We start from the raw sequence: 20527 nt of genomic DNA on the forward strand, positions 1-20527 counted from the left end.
AGGGCCTCATGAAGTCCAGGATTAAAGAAGTTATCCCAGAAATGTTGCTTTGCTTTGCCTTGCCTGAGGGAGACTGGCCACTGAGAGTCTGTCCTTGGGCGCTTGACCGGTTGATGACATCTGTTTGGAACTTTGGCTGGCCCACATCTCCAGTGGGGTCCGTGTCAGAATCTGTCATGACCTACCATTGCCTCTCAGCCTGGAGCCCCTTGCTTTTCCTGCTGGAACAGTCTAGACCAGCATCATCCAATAGACACAGAATGTGAGCCACGTGTGTAACTTTAAATTTTCTAACCACCACCACCACCAAGTAAAAATAAATAGATGAAGTCAATTTTAATACTATATTTATTTAACCTTATATATGTGAAATATATATATATCATTTCAGCATGTAATTGAAACAAGAAATTGTTAATGAGCTATTTTGCATCCTTTCTGCATACTAAGTCTTTGGAATCCAATGTGTATTTTACACGTGCAAGTAGTACATTTCAGTTCTGACGGGCCACGTTTCAAGTGCTCCATGGCCCATGTGGCTGGCAGCGGCTGCTATAGTGCACAGAAGAGGTCTAGATGGCTGGTAGCTGAGTTTCTTCTTCAGCCCTTCTAGTCCCTTGCTGGGGAAAGGGCCCCAGAAGTGGAGGAGGGGGCCAGTGAGGTCCATGTAAAGGGTTAATTTGTCCTATGAGGGAGGCCCCCCACTTTGATTTTCAAGCATCCACCGCTAGACCTGGAACCAAGTCCTAACATTTAGGCAAGCAGGGAAACTGAGTCACAGAGGAGCCTCTTTCTAGACAGCCAATCTTCTCCTCCTCTTCCTAGACCTCTTGCTCTAAGCCGCAGGTTGGTAGAAACCTATTTCCTCTTCAGGTGTGCTAGCCTCCTACCCTCCTCTCTCCCCTTCCGAACACAACCCCAAACCCAAAGCAATTCAGTCGGCAAAGTTAGGGAACATGGAAGGGGACGTGAATCTGGAGGAAATACAGAGTCAAGCTGTGGATGTGTGGTGTGTAGAGGCCGGTGGGACACTCAGGGATGTTGGATGGACAGTTGTTGTCTGAGAGGGGAGGGCAAAATAAAGATCTGGGATCACCAGTGAGAGCTGGAGTTGTAGGTAGGAGTGGATGAGATCATCAGAGCAGAGAAAAGAGGGGGGAAAGGGGACGGGAACCGGAAAGATGGCTAAATACAGAAACTTGAGAGAACAAAGGTTTTGGGTGGGCAGGGGGGTGGCAGCCAGGGGAGGAGGCTGAGAGGGAGCAGTCAGAGATTTAAATGAAGCAAGAGGAAGTGCCATGTCAGAATCCAGAGTGGAAGAGAAGGTTGAGGAGAGATCAGCACTCAATTGCAACTGATGATGCTTTAAAGCTGTTCTTACACAAAGAGCTCACACAAATTGCTAATGAACACGAAAACAGTGGTAGACTCAAGTTCAAAGCAAAGCAAAGGCTCTTCAGGGAAAGAGGAAATACAGCTAGTAGGCGAGGTAGGGGAATGTTCAGCTTAATTGTCATCAAAGTAATGCCAATTAAAATAAGATGAAGGCTGGGGCGCCTGGGTGGCTCAGTCGGTTGAGCATCTGACTCTTGGTTTCAGCTCAGGTTTTGATCCCATGGTCATGGGATTGAGCCCCCGCATCGGGCTCTGTGCTGAGCGTGAAGCCTGCTTAAGATCCTCTCTCTCTGCCCTCCTCCCCCCCACTCTCTCTCTCTCTCTTTATTTTTTTTTAACTTTTAATGTTTATTTATTTTTGAGAGAGAGAGACAGAGAATTAGTGTAAGCAGGGGAGGGGCAGAGAGAGAGGAAGACACAGAATCCAAAGCAGGCTCCAGGCTCTGAGCTGTCAGCAAAGAGCCCGACGCGGGGCTCGAACTCATGGACCGCAAGATCACGACCTGAGCTGAAGTCAGACGCTTAACCGACTGAGCCACCCAGGCGCCCCTCTCGCTCTCTCTTTAAAACAAACAAAAAATAAAATAAGATGAAGGTAGACACTGTTTTCAAACATTAGTGAGAGTGTGGTGACATTGACATGTTTTGAAATCATGACTTTCACCCTTTTGAAATCAATTTGGCAATATATAGTAAGAGCTATATACCTTTGCTCAATTATGCCACCCAATGTACCCTAAACTAGATTTCCACAGCCAGAATTCAGGAGGGGGTGTGGAATAATGATGCTCACCACCGCACTCTGTAGAAGATGGAAAGTTCAAAACAACTTGAACACCTACAACTGGAAAGTTGTGAGGCAAATTATATTTCCACTTAATAGAAAATTATGAAGCTGTTAAAAAGATGTTTATGAACGCAATAGAGCAGCACAGGAGAATAGCGATTTGTTTATGCACTGTGGTGGCAACTGTATTAAAAAACAAAACAACCCACCAGGGACATAAAGACAAAGATCAAGAGGAAATACCCAGTAGGCGCTGATTATGTAGGGGAGTGAGTACACATGTTTTTCCGGTCATTTACTGATCGTCAACACGGTGGGGACGGAGAGTGGGGATGAAGGTTGATCCTAAGCCTGGACTGGGCGACCAGGAGGGCCGTGGCAAGGAGGTCACGGATCCGTTCAGGCAGCGGGGTTATTTATGGCGCTCTGTGCACGTGCCAGGTGCTGTCCGCTACGTTCGCACAGCACTCTTCCCATGGGCGAAGCTCGGATCCCCTGTCTGGGTTCCAAGCTCCCGGAGCTTCACCGGCCCCTGGGCTGCTGAAGGGGCCTCGTCCTGGGCGTGGAGGGGCAGACCCCGGAGGACAGGACCCAGAGAAGTCCAGCGAGGGCCCTGGGGAAAGGGAGCAGAGTGTGGGGGTAGCGGTGGCCCCGGGGAGGTTAGGGGAGGGTTGGGGGATCACCAAGTTGCTTAGGGGATGGGAGGACCGCTCTGCTCTGGGGGAGGAGTTGGTGGGCTGTGGTTGCCACCTACCCGCTTCATGTCTCCTCGAAGGTGACAGGAGATGGGAGTGGGCCACCACCTTCACAGCCCCCACAGGAACTCTACCTGGGCCCCACCTACAGGCACCATCCGGCCCGGGCAGCCCGCTGTTCCTCCCCCTCGGCTATCTTAATACATCGGCACACTGGGGCCTTGAAATAACACATCTTTATTTATGCCCTCATTTCCACATAATTTGCCTATGATTCACTTGTTGTCGAGAGGCATTAAAACCTCTGTCCCCAGCTCCCAGGCACCTACCAGTCCCTGCCCCACTGCCCCGGTGCCCCACTGCTCCCTCCCACTATGACTTACCTGCTCTCCCCAAGCCCCCACCCCAGCTGCTCCCTACTTGGCCTTTGTTGGGGGGGGTATGTGGGAGGCAGGGGCTGGGGCTGAGAATGGCCCAGATGGAACCTGCCCCGTGTCCCCAGCCCAGAACCTGGCCCCAGGGAAGCCCTGCTGGGAAGGCCCCGTGGTGTTAGGACGGACGAGAGGTGACCTCTCACAAACAGGAAGGCCTGGAAAAGGGAAGAAGTTTCTCTGGCTTAAAAGCTGTAGAACCCCCAGCCCCAGAGGCAGCCCCTTTCTGCGACCCCCCCACTCCACCCCCTCACTTCCTCAGGCTGGATTTTCCTCATACCTCAAGGCTGAGTCCCTGCCCCCCACTCTGTTTCCTTCAGGGCACAGGGGTATAGAGTTTCCACCGTGTGTGTGTGTGTGTGTGTGTGTGTGTGTGTGATTGAGAGAGAGAGAGAGAGAGAGAAGGAGGGAGACAGAGGGAGAGAGAGAATGTGGAGAGTGTATTAGGGGATAGAAAGAGTTGTCTTCTTCTCACACCCTCATTACCCAGTAGGGCCATAAAGCTTTGATGCCCCCACCCCAGAATCTAGGTGAGTCAGGAGCTACGATGTGGGGGAGGCAGGGGAGGAAGAGGTGGAGGAAGAGAGCAAGGGGCAAGGAGGGGGCTACTGGAAGCCGAGTAGGGGTGAGGGGAGCTGCTGTGGTTGGGTTATCTGATGTGAGGAGCCAGGTGTGCTCTGGGGGTGGGGGAAGAGCAGCCGAGAGAGGCAGAAACTGCCAACGCAGCCTGGAGACACAGAGAGGCAGGGACAAGAAAGACAGAGCAGCCCTGAATCAAGAGGAGGACCCGAGGGAGACTTTAGATCTTTCCCCATGTGGGGGGGGCAGGGGCAGTCCCTGGGACATCTGCCCCCCCCCCCGCTCCCTAGCTCCCAGAGAACATGCAGCCTCCTGTCAACACCGCGTGATAGAGGTGGGGGTTGCCAGGGAGTGTGTGGAGTGGGGACAAGTGTCCAGCCCTTATCCCGGAATCAGAGCAGTTGGAGACAGTTGAGGGTCTATAATCTCGGTTGGGGGTTGATGGGTGGAGGAGGCTTTGCAGGAGGAGATAATGGGGTGGAGCAGAGCCCTGGTCTGGAACAGGGTGCCCTCGAGCCAGGCATGGTCAACCGGCTCTCGTGCATCAGCTCCTCCTGCCTTGGGGGAAGGGGGGGGCTCCGCTCAAGCAAAAGCTGCCCTGCCAGCAGGTGCTACAGCCAGGGGGGGAGAGCAGGGCGGGAGCACCGCTGGAGTGCCAGCCCGGTCCTTGGCAGGCCCACCTGTGAGTTCCAACTTCGGCCTCCTACAGCCATGACTTGGCCACGGATGCGCGGTGAGGGGAGGGTGCTCCTTCCAAGGAAGAGGATAGCACCAGGCACTATTCTAAATGCTATGTATTCATTCACTCGGGCTTCATAGCACCTACGCGGTTAGTATCACTATTATCTTTGCTTACAGAAGAGGGTGCTCTGCTTCACTAGCTTGGCTGCTTCCCTGCAGCCAGGAAGGCAGGAGAGGGGCCGGGAAAGCCCCCTGAGCTCCCTGTATCTATGCTGCCCCCTTAGCCTAATACTGTGCTGGTTTGGGGTAGGAGGACCTGGGTATGCATTTGCTCAAAGAATGAACCAACAGGCCAGCACGGGTCCCCTCCAAAGGCCACAGGTATCCTGCCTTTCCTCCCGTCCACTCCCCTGCCACCTGGAGGCCTGCCTGTACACAGGGCAGAAGGCAGGGAGCCCCTGGGGTGGGTCCTATCAGAGAGGAAGTGGGGCTGGCTTCTCTCCTATCCCCTTTATCACTTCTCCCCATCCCCACTCTACCCACGGCTGGCTGTTCCACATTCCCCTCCCTGCAGCCCTCGCCCCAAGGCTCCAGGGTGGGAGAGGGGAAGAAATTTAAATCCGAGGGACTGGGGGTGGGGCTGGGGGTAGCTGGAGGAAACTGAGGCGACACTCTCGGAAGGGGTTTCCCTGGCACTCTGAACCTGGTGCTCACGGTCCTCCGCACCCAGGCCGGGCTGACCTGGGCTGCCAAACCTTTCCTGATGGGCTACTTGAGCTGCCCGGCCCATCCTGCCCGTCGAATGGGCGAAGGGAGCCGGGCACAGACACAGAAGGGCAGCCCTCTCCTGACCCTCCTGCTGCCGCAGGTGTCCACAGGCATGGGCAGGATTTTCAATTAGGTGGGGTTGGAGCAGAGTGGCCCGGGCCTTTCTAGGTGTCCTGTAGGATTCTGTGTGCAGGTGAAAAGGGCAGTGGGGTGGCCTCATGAAGCCAAATGAGGAATGTGGGACGGGGCTACTCGTGACTTCTCCACTCTCCACTGAGGTGTGGGTGCCGAAGGAGAATTCTGCCCACTGCCTCCAGCCTCCCTCTCCTCAGAAGCAGCACCTGGGAGATGAGGCCTTTCTGCCTTGAGCCCAGCTCAGACGGAATTTGCAGAACAGACCAGCTGGGAATTTGATATGTGATCCACCTCTGCATTCTCGATATCAGATACCCCGGGATCTCCGATCCAGGGCTCAGATCAGGTATGTTCAGGCTTGGGTGATAACGTTGGGTCCCAAAGAGGGGTGGACTGTGGAAGCACTGACGAGTTCCCCCAATTCCTGCGGGTGCCTGAGCCTTTCCAACCACTCCCGTCTCCCGAGACACAATCTCTCCTTGTCTGCCCCCTCCCCTCGCTCCCGTGAGCAACTGAACCGAAGTGTTCCTGGTCAGCGAGCTAACGTTCACCGCAGCAGGGCGGAGTCTTTGGCCCTGCCTTGGTCAATTCGGCACACTTAGGTCCGCCGACCTAAGTTTTGGAAGCTATAAGGCCAGGGGAGATGGTCGGAATATTGAATGACAAAATGAGGATTCAAAGGACTTGAGCAGGCTAAGATGTGGGATAAATCAAGTCACATACCTATGGATAGAGGCAAGTATGAAGTTCTGCATTTTGGTTCAAAAACAAACTGTCCACACACAGAATGAGGGGGACGTGGCAGAGGCTTTAGGGAGAGGTGGTTAGTGAGCGTATGGGTTCTGAAGCCACAGGGACTTAACTTCTCAGTTTCCAAAGTTCAAGGGAAGGTGTTTAAATTTGCATAAGTCTGTTTGCATTTCATTTTCCAGCAGGGACCCGAGCAGAATTTTTTTCACTTGACGTCTGTTGTGAAGATCAGATCTTTTAGATGCTAACAGAAGGTGGGCAGCACCTTGCCTCGGATGCATTCGTTCATGTGTCCATTTATTTGGCTGCATTTTTGGAATCCCTCCCTTATTCTAGCCTGGTAGGGAGCCCCAAAGGCAAAACAGAAATTTAAAACCCACTACAAGAAACACTTCATTCTACAAAGCGGGGGTGGGAGGAGGTGCACCCTTCTACCCTCTGGGAAAAGAGGGTAAAACAGCATGGTGAAGTTCCAGGAAGAACGTGTGAAAGACGTGAAGCCTGAGCTGGCAACGGAAGAAGTGGTAGGAATTTGCTCAGATGAGAAAACTGGGGGGATAAACAATGAGAGGAGGGCATGGAGGGCATAGAAGAATGTACAGTGAGGGTCTCAAAGTATAGTTTGGGGATCCCTGTGTGCCGCTGAGCCCCATTTAGGGGCTTTGCGAGGTCAAAACTGCTTTCATAATAATACTAAGGCATTGTCTGCCTTGTTACTCTCATTCTTTCACTGGGTACACAGGAATTTTCTAGAGGTTCCATGATGTGTGATATCCTAACAGATGGAATGCAGAACCAGGTATGAGAATCTAGCTGCCTCCTATTGAGCCAGACATTAAAGAGATTTGCAAACCTGTAAAACAATACCTTCTCGCCACTAAATTTGTTTTCCTTTGGAAAAAGTTTATTATTTCATTTCATTTCATTTCATTTCATTTCATTTCATTTCATTTCATTTCATTTTTTAAGTAGGCTTCACGCCCAGCGCGGGGGAGCCCGACACGGAGCTTGAACTCACGACCCTGAGATCAAGACCTGAGCTGAGATGAAGAGTCGGACACTTAACCAGCCGAGCCACCCAGGCATCCATGGAAAAAGTTTATTTTTAATAAAAAAATGTATTGTTTATGTTAACTTACATTCATTATTGTTATTTAACATTTTTAAAAATTTAATACATAGTTTAAAATTTTCTCAGTTTAAATTTCCAACATGGCAAATATTGATAGGTATAACCCACATAAACAGAAGTTCCCTGGGGGTCCTCTTTTTTTTTTTTAATATTTACTAATTTTGGGAGAGCACAAGCCGGGAAGGGGCAGAGAGAGGGGGACATAGGATTCGAAGCAGGTTCTGTGCTGTGCTGAGAGGCTGACAGCAGCGAACCTTATGTGGGGCTCAAACTCATGAACCACGAGATCGTGTCCTGAGCCGAAGTCAGACACTCAACCGATTGAGCCACCCAGGTGCCCCAGGGTCTTTATTTTTAATAGGGTAAGGGGGTCCTAAGACCAAGACGTTGAGAGCCACTGGCGGGGAGGCAGACCACCGAGGCACATGGTCAGAGAGCTGCAAGTGGTCGGACCCAGTAGGAGCTTGAGTTTCAACATCTGGCCGGTGACACATGGGAGGCAGACAGGCTGGATCACCGTGGGCTTTGGACCTTGCCAAAGGAGCAAGTGTCTAGCGGATACTGGTAAAGAAAGACCATAATGGAAAGAAGTTGGGGACAGTATAACTAGAGTTCCATGAGTTTCAGATTTACGTGCCTATCTTCCCGTCTCTTCCCCACACTTTTCTCTCCAACACGACTGTGTAGGTAGGGGCTAGCTTTGGCTTATTAAGTTGCACACCCGCCCTCTGGTGGCCAGATGGTGGTGATGCCTTCCCCTGGCTCTAACAGCTATTTGAGGAGCAGGTGTCCACAAGTCCAGAGGCTGAGATATGGAGGAGAGGTCAGAGAGTCCCTCTGGATGAGTGGCCAGAGGGTGGGAGCAATGTCAGCTCCTAATGAAAACTTATCTGACCATCCCTCCGCTCTGCAAAGTAGTAATGATGCTGCCCGGCATTTCTGAGTCACGGCTGCATCCAGGTAGTGTGATAAGCTTTTTACCCAGATCATATCGCAACAACAAACCTAGAAGTAGACACCGTTTTGTTGCCCTTCTATAGAGGAAGATTCTGAAGCTCAAAACCATTAAGGAACTTGCCCAAGTTCCCACAGGTAGCAGGTGGCAGAGCCGGGACAGGGACCCAGCAGTTCATGACATCGAATGTTCTGCTTGACATCTCCTTGGTGGCTTCTGCTTGTGCCGCTGGGGGATGGTCTGTTTGTAGGTCTGTCTTCTCTGATTGGACTGTACCTCTCGTGGGGGCAATGACTGTCATTCGTCTCTGTATCCCCAGCATTGAGCTCAGTGCTTGTGCTTGAAAGCACTAAAGGGGACTGCACAACCAGGCTGGATCTCAGAGGGAACCTGGAGCCAGCATCGAGCGTGTCCAGAGGACATAAGAGCTCAACCTTGGGGGGGCTCTTGGCTAAGGTGTGTCAGATTCTCCCCTGGCTGTGACTCCAGAGGCAGTCTGGGAAGCCAGACAGCAGGTCCCTGGTCCGTCCTGCTTAGTTCCTGGCATGAGGAGATGTAAACAGCACCAGGTGCCTCCAGCAGCAGGGAGCCAGAGCCTTGCTGGATCTCAGCCACCTTCACAGAGATAAAGGCCAGAGCAGGAGATAGAGGGAGGAGCAGTGGGGGGGGGGGGGGGGCGGGTTGTGGAGGAGAAGCCAAGCAAGTGGCTCAAACCTGTCCCTGTAGGGCAGTAGCGCCACCTAGTGGTGAAGATCAAGATGATTTGGGAGAAAGCACTAGATTGTTTCTAGCTGGGGAGAGGCTGGGGACACCCTCCTCCCGGAGGGACCTCAGGGACTATCAGAGAGCCAAAAGGCAGGGCCTTTAAGCCTTCTGCCCCCCTCCTCCCACCCCCCACTCCGAGGCAGAGCAGCCCGCTCTAAAAGGCCCTGCCTGGTTGTACAAAACGTGAAGAACCCCCCCCCCCCCCCCCCCCCCCCCCGTCCTACCTGCCCTTGGCTGAAAAAAGCCACCTAGCTCAAGGTCCCGTTAAGGTCACGCTCCCTTCCTGGAGACCGCCTGCATCCAATGACTACCTAATGCAAGAATACGAGAGCCGGCTTCCTCACCCCAACTTGGGGCAACGTGAAGGGTCGTCCCAGTTTCAGAACTCCCCATAAGGGTCAGTTGAGGCCGTGACTGAGACCGCGGGAGCCGGACTTCTCCCTCTCCCCGATCCTGTGGGCTTCCCTGCCGCCAAAGCCGGCGACCCTGAGGCCGCTCTTCAGGAAAGTCCCTGTACTTCGCCCCGCATTGCAGGGTCCGCTTCCCCTGGAACCTGACCAGTCGCACTCTCACATATCCTGTAAGATGTGTCTGAATACGGAGATTCAAAGCAGTTGTCTAGAGCAGTGACCCCCCACCGGCCACTGCCCCACATTCCCCCCCGGGGTTCTCGGTCACTTGGAGCACAGGCTCCTCCGGGAGCCTCCCAGGCTCCTTGCCTGTACCCGGCACCAATCCCCGAGAGGGCATCGGCAGAATGAGGCATCCCCTTGGCCACGCTGGGAGGTGGGCCCCAAGCTGCAGAGAAACTCCAAGGCACCCTGGCACATGAAGCAGGAGCCACCGACTGGTAGGTTCTGTCTGCCAGTCCAGAGGGGCCCCGTTTGCTTGCACCCCCCGGGGCCGAAGGAATCAATATTTCCCGGCACACCCGGCCTATTTATGCCACGTAAAGCTCTGAGCTCTCGACCCCGTGGCCTGTGAGTGTTTTCCCTTTGTGTCTTTTTTAAGGGGCAGACCTGTTCACAGCAGTCCGGTTACAGCCTTGCTCGATGTCAAGGGAAGCTTCTGTATAATGCTGTGATTTAGAAGCCTATCACCCACGGCTGGTACCAGACGGGAATGCCCTGCACAGACGAGCACTTGTGCAATGGGTTTTTGTGCCACGAGGGAAGCGTCCTGAATCTGCACTGTCCATTCCCGCAGCCCTGGGGCTATGGAGCGCTGGAAACGCGGCCAGCGCAACGGAAGAGCTAAACGTCTGCTTTTATTTTACTTTTTCATGAATTGTAATTTAAACAGTCACCTCTGGTGACGTTACTGAAGAGCACAGGTATAGAACCAAAGCTTGCACTGTGAGAACTTAAAATCGCTCTATCGTAACCGTAAGGTCTGAGGGAGGCACAGACTCCGAAGCAGGCTCCAGGCTCCGAGCTGTCAGCACGGACCCCGACGTGGGGCTCGATCCCACAAACTGTGAGATCATGACCTGAGCTGAAGTCAGACGCGTAACGGACTGAGCCACCCAGGCGCCCCTTCTCTTCACACTTCTCCAGCCAGAGGACGCCCTCGTATGTAGCTGGCAATTTCCTTCTCTAAGCCCGTTCGTCTTTCATGACAAAACAGCCTTCAAGCTCGATCCCTAATTCTTCTCCTACTATCCCATCTCATGGCGACACACTTTAGCCTTTCACTTGACGTCTTGTCAGATACTTCTGAAAAATTAAAGTGAATCACATCTACAGGTCCCCAGACTAGCAGACTTATCCTGAAATAAACACACGGATTGAGCACAATTTCCCCACTCACAGATCACAGCGCTGTGTCTTTGGTCGGTTATTTTTGCTTGCTGTGTTTGGGGGGTGCTGCCTGTATCATAAACCTCACTTCCTTGGGGAGTGGAGCGGGGTGCATGGGCTCCTCCAGGTCTCCTGGAAGTCCTGTGTAGGCACAGGACTCATTTGCAATTCCCCAAGTCACCGGCACCGCATGTCGAACGCGAGGCACATTTTTGTCAACAGTGGTTTTCACTCTTGAGGCTCTCAGGTTAGTGCCACACTTGTTCGGACCCAACGCACGTGACCACGTGCTCTCTGCGAGCGGAGCGCTGTTTGACCCACCGCCGCCCATTTCCCCTTGTCAGGACCTACTTGGGGAGTGGGAACCTCCCTTACATCCTCTCTAGTAGAGAGCTGGCAAGACTGTCTGTCATTTGTCGGGCTCCTCGACTCAGTGGGAAGCAGAATAGGGCAGCAGTTAGTTAATGGCTTCTGGAGCCAGCTGCCAAGGGTTCAGATCCCATCTCTGTCACTTACATCAGTGTGGATTTGGGCAGTTACCCCCTCTGTCAGATGGGGGTCGCAGTAACCCACCTCCTCCAGGGTCTGTGGAAGGATAAAGCAAGTTGGTTTGCATAAGGCATTTATTTACAGTGGTTCTTGCCATAAAGTAAGTGGTATGTGAAGTATAAGCCAATTGCGTTCCCATAAGCAAAGCGCTCTTCATTGGTTTATTTGACAAATTTCTGGCAAATTGTTACTGTCTTGGAAATCACTCAAGAGACACTCGTTAAAGTCTTCTTTTGCTCCTTTATTCCTTGCACCAGATCTGTCTTACATTCCAAGCTTCTCTGTTGGCCTCCCCTGGATTCTCCAACTTGCTTCTCGTTAGCCAGCAGGACTTTCCCATGTCCCAGGATCTTGTCTTTGGCATTCTGGTGCACACTTACCAGCATTTCCAATAATATACGTTAAAGGTTTTAGACTTAGAAATGTCTGCCTTCATTCTCATATTCTAAAACAATAGGTGATAATATTTTCTCCCAGTTCAGTCCTGTGAAACCTCACTTTTCCTCCAGTCTTTTCCTCCCCTACTCCTAGACTTCCCTTTGGTAGTGAGCTGGTGCTGTGGGCCCCAGAGCTGAGCAGCTGGTGTTCCCAGGGTGGCCGGTCGGGTGCCCTGGAGAAGGCAGGGGGAGAGGGGGAACTGGGAAAGTAGAGACATTACAAACACAAATGCATTTTATTGATAAGGCAACAGCATGATACAGAGCTGAGGCAGAGACCCCGTTCCGCCAGGGCCAAGTTAGGGGTGGGGGGGGGGTCTGATTCACATTGAGACACAGGCTGAGGTGTCCCTCCTCCTCTTCCTCCTGATGGGTCAGGAGGGTGACAACTCAAGGAAGGAAGGCAGGGGTCCAGGATCTAGGTTTGCTGTCTAAAATCCAGACCTTCCCCTAAGGGACCAGGTTAGCCTTCAGGGGCCCGAGCTTGAGCGTGGTTTGTGAATAGAGCACTGGTCTGGGGGTTCACAGTCCAGGCCAGCTCTGGACCCCTCCTAACTAACTGTCTGAGCTTGGCCAGCCACACTTCCTTCTAAACGTCCATTTTCCTTAGCAAGGGAGTTGAACTAGTGTAGCGATTTTTAAACCTTTTTTCCCACCGACTAGCCAGTGAGACCAAAGTCTTCTGCAGAATCCAACCAGGCTCTCGCCCTAATTTGTAAAAGAACAGCAAGGACAATACCAATAACTGGCGTATGGAATTTTTACAGAGTAAGTGTTTCTCCCAGAAATATCTCCTCATCAGTGGTGTCTATTACCTGCTACATTCGAATGTAGTACAAAACGGAGTCTGATTCTGGAAACGACTCACGGCTGATGAATGTCAGACTTGGCCATGCAGATGGTATTGTGCGGTAAGAAACGTGGCTCTCAGATGCTTCCCCACTGGAAGAAACACTGGGCCCGGTGGACACGGATGGTGCTCACAGTGTGAGTCTGATTGCTCCCGGGGCTTTGGGAGAACAGAGGAGGGTGGAGGCAGCATCGACTGACAGGGACTACCCACCCCCCCACCATTGAGATCTTGAATGCGGCTGTGCTCCCCAAACTCAAGCAGCGATCCGAGGGACCCTCTCTGACTCCCGGAAGAGCCCCGTCTGCAGTGGTCCCACACACCTATGACTCACGTACCCGGGGACCCCACCCCAGAGTAAACAGAACAAGAGCTCCCACCTCCTGGGCTGGGCTAGCTCTGGAAGGGAAAATGGAGTCGGAAGTTAGGTCCCCCCCCCACCCCTTCCAGATTTGGGGGTGGTGGTGGAGTGAGAATAAGAAGGGAACCAGCCCCACGTGACTCCACCCCTAGGTCCTCCCTCTGCCTAGTCCCCAGCAGCCAGCCCGCTCTCCCTCCTCCCACAACGAGGTGTTGGAGCACTAGCTCCTGGGTCTCTGGGGGATGGCAGTCTGGGAACTACGCCCAGATGGGCGGGGGGAGAGCATGGCCTGGGCTGTCAAGGTCTGTCTGAGGGTTCTTCTCTTCCATCCTACCCTACCAAGTGGAAAAGAGGTAGCCTGCTGGCACGCAGAGGGGCACTGCTTCTCCAGACCATGAAGTGTTTGGGAAGGTGCTCCCATCTCTGCATCACACTTGACCATCCTCGGGTGAGGCTCCTCCAGCACCCATGGCCACCAGTTCTCTCTCTCCTGGGTGGGAGGTAAGGCACTGGCAGGGCGAGGGTGAGGACGCTGCTAGGCACTTCTCTGCAACCTGGGGGCAACTCAGTCTTGCCACGTGGATCGTTGGAAGGAAAGCTCTCAGCTCAACCAACCTGTTAGATCCAGGTCAAGGAGCCGTGGGCTTGGAGACCAGACAGCTGTGGCCACCACCCACCACCCTCCTGTGAGGCTGGGTTTGCCTGTCCCCTACCTCCTAGGCCCTGCCCTGCTCTCTTCTCTCCTTGGGCCTCTCAGCAGGTGGGCTCTGGGCTAGCGGCCCCTGCCAGGAGGAGAAAGCCCATCTTACCATAGCGACTTCCAGGGAGACTGTTACCATAGCAATGAGATGAAGGTGGGCATTGAAGTGTCGGGCAAGTGCCCTTTGGCCAACAGAGAGGGGTGGGGGTTGTGACCTCTGTCACCTTGTTTTTGGTCATCCTTGGCAGTGAGTCTCCTGGACAGGCCAGGGTGGGAAGGCAAAGGGAGGAGCCCCGCCGGTGGCACACTGCCTGGGACAAGACAGCACAGACCGGCAGTAGGCTGAGATGGGGGTGGGGGTGGTGGCTAGTCATGTACCATGGGCGGGGCAGGGGGAAGGAGATCCCCACTAGGCTCTGGACATGGGGGCCTGGAGTGGGGGGAGGTACAGGTATCTCTGTCCCTGAGGAATGGGTGCGTTGCTCCTGCCCGACTGTCCCCTCGGCATCGGCCAAGCAGTCACTTTTGGAGCGGTAGGGGCATCCCTGGGCAAGGTCCCACCTTCGGCCTCTGCCCTCTGCCCCCATTTGAGTTTCTTTGTCAAATAAACAGCAACTCCTCACGACTGAGGTCCCAAGGGCTTGGGGGCAGCCTGTGGTCGGCAGGAAAGGGAGACCTGGTGTTAGGTTGGGCAGGAGATGGGAGCGGCTAGGGAGAGAGGGGCAGTAGGGGAGGAGGGGCTGAACTCCAGATGGGGTGGGAAGGGCTGCCGGGCAGCAGCCTGCCCCAGGCCAGGGCACAGGGCCCCAGAGGAGCAGCACCACCCGGGTGCCCCTGCCAGCCGCCCTGGTCAGGAAATCTCGTTGCCAAACACCTCCAGCACCAGCGGTGTGAGCTTCATGCTGCACTCAGGCTGGAAGGAGAGGCAGCGGTACTGCTTGGAGTGCTCCTCATTGAGGCTACGCAGGTCGGCTAGCTTCTGGATCATCTTGGCGTAGAGCAGGTGGCTGCCAGGGGGTGGGTGGCGGCAGTGGATGTAGGTCTGCAATGTGTTGGACAGGCGGTCCTGGATGGCCTCAACCAGCGCAGCATCCTGCACGCCGGGACGGTCTGTGAGTACAGGGAGACAGGGGGAGAAGGCATGGGAGCTCTGAGCCAGGTCCTGTAATATTCAGTCTCTCCAGTACCCCTATGTCCAGACCAACGCCCAAGCTTAGCATCCTCCTAGGTCACCCCTGTATGGCTGCTGACCTGTGGCACCATCATCCTCCCTAAAGCCTCTCAACCACTTCCTGTTGCATTTAGGATCAAGTCCTAGGTCCCACCTGGCCCTGTCTTCAGCTCAACTCTCTCCCTCCATCTCTATGCTCCATCTTTCCATCAGTACCCTGATGTGTCAAGCTCTCTGGCCTCCAGACCTCACATTTGTGTTCCCTCTGCATGGAACTTAGCTCTTGTATCTTTGACTCTTACTGATTTTTCAGGTCTTCCTCAAGAAGGCCATTCCTGATGACCCCCTACCTCCATGGCCCAGACTAAATCAAGTTCTCTCCTTCTATTATACCCTGCTATAGTATCACTTCTTTATTTTTAAAACTTTCATCACATTAAAATTAGTCATTGAATAGTAATTGCTTGATGTCTCCTCCTACACTTTGTGGAAAAGAAGTCTGTGTCCTGTTGGCTGCTGAATCCCTATGCCCAGCACAATGCCTGGTACTTAGCAGGTGCTCAATAAATCATTGCTGAGTGTATGAATGAATGAATGAATGAACAAGTGAATGAATGCTCCATGGGCAGGGGGAGGGTAACCCATGTCCATGGGTCCCCAGCCCATCCCTGATCAGAGGCCACTTTCTTGTTCCCTCAGCATAGTCCAGACTGAGGCAGCCTGGCCTCATCACCAATATAACATCCCCAGGACCATGACTCCCTCTTCCTCAACCTCTCTCTCTCCACCAAACCCAATAGACAGAAGAGCTCAAGGGCCACAGCACACTGCCTCCAAAATCAGTCAGGCAAGCTTTCTGGGCAGAATCACCTATAGGTCCCAAGTTTTTGTACCCAACCCCACAGGGGACCTCAGGTAGGTCTGCAAAGTTCAGTCCAATTCACACAAGAGCAGAACCTGCATATTGAGAATATCCAGACCTGTCTGTGACCTGAGAAAACCCATTTATCTCGTTCCTCAGAGTTCCACCTATGAATCACCTATGGTCTCAGGGTCCAGGGCAGTGAAGGACCCCTCAATATACACACATCATATGGGCTGTGCAAACCCAGCAAAGTGGGCGCTTCCTCGTCTGTCTCTCCTTCTGCTCACTCCTCCCTCCAGACTGCCCTGCTGGCCGTCAGGAGGGCTCAGTGCCTTCTATTCCCCCTTCCCAGGTCACCAAGTTCCCCACTGTTGGGCCCCATACCTGGGGAGACAATGCAGATGGCCATGAGCAGGACATGCTCCTCCTCATGCAAGTTCAGCTTCTTCAGCCCCACCTGGAACTTGACGAGGGGCTCAATCAGCTCCAGGCTGTGTCCGGCTAGGAGAGAGATGGCCAGATGCTGTGAGCAGAGCTGAGGAGCCACACACCCAAACCACCCCACCCCGCCCCCAACCTAGACGGGGCCTGTGTCTCACCCTTGTCTCCCCATTGCTGTCTAGCGCCCTCCCATGTGCCTGATCAGGGCTCATGACCCCAGGAAGGGTGGAGCCAGAGTCTGGGCGCTGGAGAGGGTGGAGGTGGAGCCCGAATGTACCTTTGGTCACATCACTGATGCGGTACTTATAGTCCTGGCTGCCACAGGTCCAGGACATGTCGTCCATGAGGAAGGATTGGTTAGAGCGCAACATGATGACCTCAATGGCACTTGACTTCAGCAGCACAATCTGGTCCTCAGAAGTGAGATCTCTGCCAGGGAGGGCAGGGAGGAGTCAGGTTACTGGTCAAGGACTTCAAGTCAGGCAAATCAGTGTATGTTTTGACAGGTGCCTGCCAGGTGACCCGCATGTGCCCTGGGTCCTCCATTGAGGAGCTGGTGGCCTGACTGGAAAGGATAAAACTGTCTCTTGAGGGAGAACAACTCAAGCCTGTGTTTGTGCACCAATGCTGAAGGTAAATTAGCTCAGCATCTAAGGCAGGAGAACCCAGGGGCGTGCCAGTGCCTCCCAGGCCTAAGCAGCCAGAGCTATTAGGGAAGACGAGCCTGAGGAAGCTGTGAGGGTTAGAGCGTGAATGCGGACGTCTGCAGGAGGTGTGGCCATGGTCATCTTCAACGCCCCTCATGTCCTCTGGTCCTTCTCAAAAGTACAGCTCAGCCAACTCTGTCTCCAGGACATCTCTTGAGCCTTTGACCTCCTTCCCACTACCATCAGGACTGCTCTGGTTCAGAGCTCCCTCATCTTTTTCAGTTGCCTCTTATTAGAACTCTGGAATCAAGTCTCTCTCTTCCGTGTTTCTTATTGCTGCTTCAGAGAGACGTCGCCTGTGTGCGGAGGAACCTTACTGCTTCTCGACCCCCTCAGGATCAAGCCCATACGCCATCACTTGGCTCCAACCCGTCTTTCCAGTACCCCTCCCTTCACAAACTCCAACCCTCCACTCTAGCAACTTCAGACTATTCCACGTTCAATGTTGTGTGTTCTCACACCACCTTGCCTTTGGGCGTGGGACAGCTCCAGCCAAGAACGCATTTCTTTTACTGCTCCACCTTACCGTCCTGATTCTGAACCCAGTGAGGTCTCCCTCAGTGCCCTCCACCCCCTGGTTACCTTCAGAAGTATTAGTGCCATTTCTTCACAGCCTGTGGCTTATGCTCCTACTTTGCTCTTTCCACCTCACCCCTTCTCTTCATATGCTTGTGTGTGGCTCTCACCGCAAGCTACTTAAGGGCCAGCACCACTTCCCAATCACCTTAGAGTTGCCCACACAATGATTATTGAACTCTGAGCACAACGAGAAGGTCACATCTTTACGTGCTGATGAGTCAAGAGGCCAATGACTGGTTCCACTATTCTGAGTCACGAGCTGGGCTTGCCTGAACAATGACAAGGAAAAAGCAGCACCCGCAAACCAACTTGCTTCCAGTTTTCCCTCCTTTTCTCTTCCTGACTGTGTATTTCCACCCAGCTATCTTGTGGGAGGGCAGTCATCCTCTCCATGGCCACACTTTGGTATGTGGAAAGGTGGGAAGCAGATGTCAACATGTGACAGATGGTGGTGAGGATGGCCGCAAAGGGTCTGCATTGAAAAAGAAGTCTCAAAGTGCTAGAGTTGGAAGGCACTTCATGGAGGCTACGCGCTCCAATTCCTTCTTCCGCATTCCTAACAGATGCAGGATCCTTCCAGGGTCAGGAAGCTCACGGTCTCTGGATACAGCCATAGGGTTGTTAGCTCCTGGGTTAATGGCTTCTTCTTCTATGGGCTACACCCACAGGAGGACACCCTCATCCATCGCTTGTACTTCTGTCCTCTCAAGGAACACAGCACCAGACTTCTCCATTGGGCGTGGGGCATCCTTTAACTATTGAAAGTTACCCTGGGCCCCTGTGTCTTCTCCAGGACAGACAGCCACAATGACATGGGGTCTAGGCATCTCACCATCCTTGTCACTTTTCCCTCGATGCTCAACTCACATTTTGAAAATATAAACTAATGTCCCATTTTGGTTTTAACTCATTAGACAATAAAAGATGCTCATTATTAAATCTTTGGAAAATACAGGAAAAATATCAAAGTGAGTAAAAATTGCTATATAACCACAATGACCCTTTTGGTGTATTTCCTTCCTATCTTTTTTTTTTAATGCAGATACGTCTTTTTATTTTTATTTTTAAAATTTTTATTTACATATTTTAAGAGAGAAATAAATAGCATGCACAAGCTGGGGAGGGGCAGAGAGAGAGTGAGAGAGAATCCCAAGCAGGCACAGATCCCGACTCAGGGCTCAATCCCACCAACTGTGAGATCATGACCCGAGTGGAAATCAAGAGTCAGACGCTTAACTGACTGAGCCACCCACGTGCCCCTGAAATCTCTTTTTAAAACATGCTTGAGTTCATAGTAGTTCTGTGTCCCACTTCCTACACCATGAGCATTTCTGTAGCCCGGTTCATAATGAGTTGCATAAGATTGTATTTTATCAACATACTGCGGTTTATGTAATCAGTCTCCTATCCACCTATTTTTTGGACATTTTTGTTGCTTCTAATTTTTGCTATTTTTAGTAATTCCATGAGGCATATTTTTTGTACATAACCTTTAGTTCAATGGCCCACTTGAAATGGATGGCCGGAAGTGAACAAACATCCCACGTGAGCCTTGCCAGAGAGAGTTCAGTGGCACCCTGCCAATTGTGATCCAGGCACGCTGCTTCTATGAAAGCAAACCTAGAACGACCTCAAATTACAGCCCAGAAATCCAGGGACTTTTTAAGTGCAATTCACGGCCAGAAGTGGGGATGGTGGTGGGCAGGGTACAGGTGGAAATAAAGGGGATATCAGCAAGAGATCTCGTTCCTGCTGACAGGCACCAGCTCAGGCTCTGTGTCTCCTCTCTCTGACCTGTGTCATATTTATACCCGGGTCAGTTTTCACACCAGTAACTGGCTGCTTCTGGGCATCTGCAAGGTGCTCTGGAGACCCACTGTCTCGTCCCCCCACCCCAGCAGAGCCCGGCCCCTCCCCGCTTGCATTCCCACAGTATCTCCAGCAGGCCTCTCTTGGTTCTTATCTCTTTATAGCAGTTGTCTCAGTGTATATCTCTTCCATCAGACACTGAACCCTGGAGGCCAGGAACTATGTCCTAGTCAACTTGTAGCCTTCACAGGAAGAAAGCTATTTGTTACAGAAATGAACAAGGAATACAGAACAGAAGGCATAGGAAGAGGGATGCACTATGACCCCAGGCCTTTGACCCAGGAAGGATCCCCTTGGGAATAGAAATGGCAGTGAGGTCAAAGGCCTCACTTTTGCCCAGAAGGCTGGGCCCCAGTTGGTTTGGCCTAGTCCCTCTTATACCTCTTGGCAATGAAACCTGGGGGTCCTCGGTTCTCAGATCCAAGATGGCTCCCGGCCATTTGGATGCCACTCCTGATGCCACTTCCTCCATGCCTTACTTTTGAAGTGCTGAGGGGGGGAGATTTGTGGGGTGCAGACTGAGAGGTTGAGGGAGGGGAGGTGGGAAGCAGGAGCAGGCCCAAGGCCATATCACCGTGCAGTTCACACCCTACACACTCATTTAGTCCCGCCCCACTCTGGTCCCAAGTATGCGCTGGAGTCTCAGCCTCTCCCCTCCATCCCCCTGCACTCACCCACACAGAAGTCTCATTCTGCCCTCCCCACACCCTCCACCCCTGACTACAGGCAACAGGATCAAAGCCAGGATGCAGCCACTGTTCTCTCACTTCTCGGGAAGCCAGCAGAGCTGGAGACCCACCTGGGTCCCACCAAAGCCTGGGAGTATCCACATCAGTGTCCTTTCCCCTCACCCTCAGAGCTCTTGCCAAGGCCGGCTCCGTTTTTACTGGAACACCTTCCATTCTGAGATTTCTTTTTATTTTTTTAACTTCATTTATTTTGAGAGGGGGAGGGAGAGCCAGACAGAGACAGAGAGCGAGAGAATCCCAAACGGGCTCCATGATCTCAGCACACAGCCCAACTCGGGGCTTGAACTCAGATGCCATGAGATCATGACCTGAGCGGAAATCAAGAATCGGACGCTCAACCACCTGGGCCACCCAGGTGCTCCTCATGCTGAGATTTC

General features: G+C 52.9%; 1 protein-coding gene across 3 annotated transcripts in view; it reads right to left on the minus strand.

Moving 5' to 3' along the window:
* Positions 1 to 12080: 12080 nt before the first annotated feature.
* The window catches only part of VDR (vitamin D receptor), a 56754-nt gene continuing 48307 nt past the window's right edge, over positions 12081 to 20527 (minus strand). For all 3 annotated transcript variants that reach the window (XM_007072940.3, XM_015539340.2, XM_042992167.1), the window contains exons 7-9: positions 16524 to 16675; positions 16190 to 16306; positions 12081 to 14879 (exon numbers count right to left, since the gene is read on the minus strand). In XM_007072940.3, the coding sequence (XP_007073002.1) occupies positions 14620 to 14879; positions 16190 to 16306; positions 16524 to 16675 (529 nt within the window). In that variant the 3' untranslated portion in view covers positions 12081 to 14619. The remainder of the gene's footprint in view (positions 14880 to 16189; positions 16307 to 16523; positions 16676 to 20527) is intronic.

Source organism: Panthera tigris, chromosome B4, assembly GCF_018350195.1.
Source record: "Panthera tigris isolate Pti1 chromosome B4, P.tigris_Pti1_mat1.1, whole genome shotgun sequence".
NCBI classification, from domain to species: Eukaryota; Metazoa; Chordata; class Mammalia; order Carnivora; family Felidae; genus Panthera; species Panthera tigris.